General features: G+C 41.4%; 1 protein-coding gene across 1 annotated transcript; it reads left to right on the plus strand.

The window, feature by feature from the left end:
- The first annotated feature begins 6 nt into the window (after window positions 1–6).
- On the plus strand, window positions 7–1,962 carry FBXO9 (F-box protein 9). The gene has a single exon (XM_017542883.2). The coding sequence runs from the start codon at window positions 151–153 to the stop codon at window positions 1,465–1,467; it is 1,317 nt and encodes a 438-aa protein (XP_017398372.2). The 5' UTR covers window positions 7–150; the 3' UTR covers window positions 1,468–1,962.
- Window positions 1,963–6,756: the final 4,794 nt, after the last annotated feature.

Below are 6,756 nucleotides of genomic sequence, written 5' to 3' on the forward strand. Positions count from 1 at the left end.
CCTGGTGCGCTTCTCCGACCGAGAACTCTGCTAAGCCCCGCTGCAGAGACAGGCAGGAGTAGACACCCGGACACCCAGCACCCCTCCTCGGGGGCGGTGCAGAGGGGGCGCGGAGAGCCGCCCTCGAGTGCTGCAGGCCGCCCCGCCAGCATGGCAGAAGCTGAGGAAGATTGTCATTCTGATACTGTCAGAGCAGATGATGATGATGAAGAAAATGAAAGTCCTGCTGAAACAGATCTGCAGGCACAACTCCAGATGTTCCGAGCTCAGTGGATGTTTGAACTTGCTCCAGGTGTAAGCGCTAGCAATTTGGAAAATCGACCTTGCAGAGCAACAAGAGGCTCTCTCCAGAAAACAGCAGCAGATACCAAAGGAAAACAAGAACAGGCAAAAGAAGAAAAGGCTCGAGAACTCTTCCTAAAAGCAGTAGAAGAAGAACAAAATGGAGCTCTCTATGAAGCCATCAAGTTTTATCGTAGGGCTATGCAACTTGTACCTGATATAGAGTTCAAGATTACTTATACCCGGTCTCCAGATGGTGATGGCGTTGGAAACAGCTACATTGAAGATAATGATGATGATAGCAAAATGGCAGATCTCTTGTCCTACTTTCAGCAGCAGCTCACATTTCAGGAGTCTGTGCTCAAACTGTGTCAGCCTGAGCTTGAGAGCAGTCAGACTCATATATCAGTGCTGCCAATGGAGGTCCTCATGTACATCTTCCGATGGGTGGTGTCTAGTGACTTGGACCTCAGATCATTGGAGCAGTTGTCCCTGGTGTGCAGAGGATTCTACATCTGTGCCAGAGACCCTGAAATATGGCGTCTGGCCTGCTTGAAAGTTTGGGGCAGAAGCTGTATTAAACTTGTTCCTTACACATCCTGGAGAGAGATGTTTTTAGAACGGCCTCGTGTCCGGTTTGATGGAGTGTATATCAGTAAAACCACATATATTCGTCAAGAAGAACAGTCTCTTGATGGTTTCTATAGAGCCTGGCACCAAGTGGAATATTACAGGTACATAAGATTCTTTCCTGATGGCCATGTGATGATGTTGACAACCCCTGAGGAGCCTCAGTCCATTGTTCCTCGTTTAAGAACTAGGAATACCAGGACTGATGCAATTCTACTAGGTCACTATCGCTTGTCACAAGACACAGACAATCAGACCAAAGTATTTGCTGTAATAACTAAGAAAAAAGAAGAAAAACCACTTGACTATAAATACAGATATTTTCGTCGTGTCCCTGTACAAGAAGCAGATCAGAGTTTTCATGTGGGGCTACAACTATGTTCCAGTGGCCACCAGAGGTTCAACAAACTCATCTGGATACATCATTCTTGTCACATTACTTACAAATCAACTGGTGAGACTGCAGTCAGTGCTTTTGAGATTGACAAGATGTACACCCCCTTGTTCTTCGCCAGAGTAAGGAGCTACACAGCTTTCTCAGAAAGGCCTCTGTAGAGCCTCAAGTCCAGTCCTCTATCACTTTTGCATGAATAAAAGTATATAGTGCAAAAGAGCACCTAAGTTATAAATGTACATATATATATATATGAAATTGGAACTTATTTTAAATTGTTGGAGTTCTTTTAAGAAGAGTATAAATTGATTATTTTTTTTATTTAAAGGGATAGTTGATTCTTGGGGTGTTTTGAAATTAAGTTGGAATTATAAGTTGCTTAAGCATATTTATGTTGTGAGAAACCTTAATAAGAGGTTTATCATGCCCTTTTTCAAGCAGATTTTTGAGCAGATTTCTGTCACATAAGTTGTCTTCTGCCTGAGCATTCTAATATTTAAATGCCTCAGGGGAGCGCTCCACTGGATAAGCATTTTATTTCCTGCATGGCATAATGTCTTTGCACTAAAGGCTCAAAGTGTGAGAACCTTTTCTGGATTTGTTTGAAATTGTTTCACCAATAAAGATCATAAATAAATGTTTCTTTCAAGAAAATATATTTGGGTGGCCTTTTAAAAATAACAGAACATTTCATAAGATTCCTAGATAGCAGCAGAGACTTTAAGAATCATTGTCCCTAGCTGGGTGTGGTAGCATATACCGATAGTCCCAGCTGTTTGGGAGGCTGATGCAGGAGGATAGCTTAAGTCCAGGAGTTGGGGAGTTTGAGTTCAGCACAGGCAACATGGAAAGACCCCATCTCTTAGTAAAAGAAAAAAAATCATTTCCTCATTTTATCATTGGTCTTTACATGTAGGCACAGACACTAATCTCATCTAGGCACCTTACCAATACATGACATGAAGTGAGAGTGAAGCCCTTAGGACTGGAACACTTCAACAGTTTCAGCCAAATGACTCATTTATCATTCTTCACAAAAGAATAGTAAAGGATCATTTAAACCTGCGCCTAACTCTTGTTCCAGTATGAAAGTTTGGGGAGAGCACCAGCCACCAAGGAAAACTGTATGTTACCTTTTCACTCAAAGTTGATTCCCCCTTCCCAGTAACAGTCCTATTGTTTAATTTCAGAGTTTGTGTCTGGTAGACCTATACCTGATTCGGATTTGGTTTTGATGTTTAACCATAGTTAGAGACAAATTCTCATGTATTTTCAGAAATCAATATCTGTAGCCACTGTTACTTTTAATTGACATTAAAAGATGATTCATAGATTCCCACAATTCAGTATGGGACAGGCTTTTTAAAAAGCGAATACACACCAGGCTTGGTGGCTCATGCCTGTAATCCTAGCACTTTGGGAGGCTGAGACAGGCAGATCACCTGAGCTCAGGAGTTCAACACCAGCTTGGGCAACATGATGAAATCCTGTCTCTACAAAAAATAAATAAATAAATAAATAAATTAGCCAGGCACAGTGGCCCACACCTGTAGTAGCAGCTACTCAAGAGGCTGAGGCAGGAGAATTGCTTAAGCCTGAGAAGTGGAAGTTGCAGTGAGCCAGGATCATGCCATTGCATTACAGCCTGGGCGACCCAGTGAGACCCTATCTCAAAAAAATAATACATGTTATGTTAAAGGTGAAAACCATATATCAAGTATGTACAGAAGGAAGAGAGTTGGCCAGGTGTCGAGGCTCACACCTATAATCCCAACACTTTGGGAGGCCAAGGCAGGAGGATCGCTTGAGGCCAAGAGTTTGAGACCAGCCTGGACAACATAGCAAGACCTCATCTCTTCTGAAAATTAGTTAGGCATGGTGGTGCACACCTGTGGTCCCAGCTAATTGAGAGGCTAAGATGGGAGGATCGCTTGAGCCAGGAGGTTGAAGCTACAGTGAGCCAAGTTTGTACCACTGTGCTCCAGCCTGGGTGATGGAGTTGAGACCCTGTCTCAAAAATGAAGAGTTCTCAGTTGGCCTTTTGTAGCAATCTGAGAAGTGTTTTTCAAGCTGGAAAAAAGGGAGAAAAGCAACTTGCCTAAGATAATTTCTGACATGCAAATAAATAGAACATAGTTAGGACATAGTCAAATATATCTAGAAAAATATATTCCTAAGGAAAGTGAGATTTGAGGAGTCACTTGTTCTGCAGCCTCCCTATATTGATCTGTTGCAAACAGTGGATACCAAGTTCACATTTAAAGATTTCTTTGTAATCAGTAAAGTGACTTTCACTTATTTAGCTTGGAACTGGAAAATAACTTTTATCTAGATTACATTTTCTGTATATTTTTAAAACATCTTTTAAAAAATACAAAAGGAATATGTATTGTGAGAAAATTAGAAGATACAGATAATTTTATTTTATTTATTTATTTATTTTTTGAGACGGAGTTTTGCTCTTGTTACCCAGGCTGGAGTGCAATGGCACGATCTCGGCTCACCGCAACCTCCGCCTCCTGGGTTCAGGCAATTCTCCTGCCTCAGCCTCCTGAGTAGCTGGGATTACAGGCACGCGCCACCATGCCCAGCTAATTTTTTGTATTTTTAGTAGAGACGGGGTTTCACCATGTTGACCAGGATGGTCTCGATCTCTTGACCTCGTGATCCACCCACCTCGGCCTCCCAAAGTGCTGGGATTACAGGCTTGAGCCACCACGCCCGGCCAGATACAGATAATTTTAAAATAAAATTAAATAACACCAAAGATAACCAGAAGGAAATTTTTGCTATGTAACCTTTTTCTTCTGTTCTCTGCAAATCCTTCCATAGAAGCTTTTTTTTTTTTTTTTTTTTTTTTTTTTTTTTTTTTTTTTTTTTTTTTTTTTTTTTTTTTTTGGAGATGGAGTTTTGCTCTTCTTGCCTAGGCTGGAATGCTGGAATGCAGTGGCCTGATCTCAGCTCACCGCAACCTCTGCCTCTTGGGTTCAAGTGATTCTCCTGCCTCAGCCTCTTAAGTAGCTGGGATTACAGGCATGCACCACCACGCCTGGCTAATTTTATATTTTGGGTAGAGACAGGGTTTCTCTGTGTTGGTCAGGCTTGTCTTGAACTCCTGACCTCAGGTGATTCGCCCGCCTCAGCCTCCCAAAGTGCTGGGATTATAGGCGTGCACCACCTCACCCGGTGTCATCGAAGCTTTTTTTAACTTCAGGAGTGTCCTTCCTTTGCTCTATTAGGACATTACAGAAACCAATACTATGGAAAGCTGACAGCAGTGTCTGGATTAACTTTTTAAAAACAATGAAAGCATCTACAAAGAAATTTACAAGAAAAAACCCCATCAAAAAGTTGGTGAAGGATATGAATAGACACTTTTCAAAAGAAGACATTTATGCAGTCAACAAACATGATTAAAAGCTCATCATCACTGGTCATTAGAGAAATGCAAATCAAAACCACATTGAGATACCATCTCATGCCAGAGGGAATAGCGATCATTAAAAAATGAGACGAAAGATGCTGGAGAGGATGTGGAGAAATAGGAACACTTTTACACTGTTAGTGGTAGTGTAAATTAGTTCAACCATTGTGGAAGACAGTGTGGCAATTCCTCAAGGATCTAGAACTAGAAATACCATTTGACCTAGCAATTCCATTACTGGGTATATGCCCAAAGGATTATAAATCATTCTATTATAAAGACACATGAACATGTATGTTCATTGCTGCACTGTTCACAATAGCAAAGACTTGGAACCAACCCAAATGTCCGTCAATTATAGACTGGATAAAGAAAATGTGGCACATATACACCATGGAATACTATGCAGCCATAAAAAAGGATGAGTTGATGTCCTTTGCAGGGACATGGATAAAGCCGGAAACCATCATTCTCAGCAAAATGACACAAGAACAGAAAACCAGACCCCATATGTTCTCACTCATAAGTGGGTGTTGAACAATGAGAACACATGGACACAGGGAGGGGAACATCACACACCAGGGCCTGTTGGTGGGTGGGGAAGTAGGGGAGGTAAAGCAGGGGGTGGGGGGATTGGGGTGGGACAGCATTAGGAAAATAACTCATATAGATGGGGTGCTGGATGCAGCAAACCACCATGGCACGTTTATACTTATGTAACAAACCTGCACATATACCCCACAAGTTAAACAATCTTTTAAAAAATCCTTTATGAAAAACTCAAAAAAACAATGAAAGCGTTTTACAGAAATTTCATTTCATATCCTGCTGGAACTGCCTGTGTTCAGGAGTTATCCTTATAGGAAATCTGGCCTGAGCACCATCATGTCTAATTGCCTTCACCTGTCTTGCATTTTCCTCCCAGCCCCCTTCCTACCCCTTAGCAGAGGGCCAGGTAGGAGTGCTTGGGGCCCCCAAGGAAAAGCATTAGCCTTGAATTGTCAATCCCAGGCCCTATAATAACCACTCTCAACCTACGGTATTTATCTTTTGATATTATTCTGTGCATCTATTAAAAAGGAGATTATATTGTGCATAATGCTTCGTAAGCTTTCTCTCCCCACATAAGAATGCCATATGAACATTTTGTTAAATATTTTTAATGACTTTAGAGTCACTGGACTTTAGGGTCCAACTTTATACTCCTCTTTATGCATTTTGGTTTTCTAATGCTAGTGTAAATGTTTTTGGAATAAACATTCCTGTGGCTACATTTTTACACACTTCTTCAATTATTATTACCTTAGAATGCTTCTAAGAAGTAGAACCACTGAATCAGAGTGAACATTTTAAAATACTTTATAATACACATTTTTGGTATATGCATATATACTGTAGAAAAACGAAAATAGATGAGCAGACAGAAGAAAATGTACATCACCTGTAGTCACCTTATCTATTATTCACTTTTTAATTTTAATCGTTCTGGCCTTTCACATATATGTGTGATTTTTCAGTCATACAGTGAAACACTTCCAGTTCTGCCTCCTTTATCTGATGCTTTCATGCTCTGGATCTTGAAACCTGGCCAATCATTTCCCGAGTGATGGTTGCTGAGTGTCAGCAACAGCTCTAGGTAAGGTGGCAACCATGACATATGTGGGCTAAGGCTCAAAAGGCTTCTCTGGCTACAGAGAGTCTAACTGGAGTCAGAGCAGAAACAGAAGCCAAGGCAATGCAGTGGAATCCCAGGTTCACAATGACCATCCATCAGTCACTGTAACCAGTCATGACAGCCTCTACATCCAAAAAGTGATTTCAATCTTCGGTTATGTGTGGTGCACATTTATCTCTACTGTCTCCTGAAACTCCACTAAAACAGCAGTAAAGAAATAGAAAGGGCTAGGTGTGGTGGCTCATGCCTATAATCCCAGCACTTTGGGAGGCTGAGGCTAGGGGATCACTTGAGTGAGGGCAACATATGGAGTTTGAGGGCAACATAGGGAGACCCCTGTCTCAAAAAAAA

The sequence above is a fragment of the Cebus imitator genome, unplaced genomic scaffold (assembly GCF_001604975.1).
Source record: "Cebus imitator isolate Cc_AM_T3 unplaced genomic scaffold, Cebus_imitator-1.0 Scaffold148, whole genome shotgun sequence".
In the NCBI taxonomy this organism is placed as follows: Eukaryota; Metazoa; Chordata; class Mammalia; order Primates; family Cebidae; genus Cebus; species Cebus imitator.

Excerpts from the sequence above, each read along its gene's own strand:
- FBXO9 (XM_017542883.2), top strand. The coding sequence starts at position 151 with ATGGCAGAAGCTGAGGAAGATTGTCATTCTGATACTGTCAGAGCAGAT.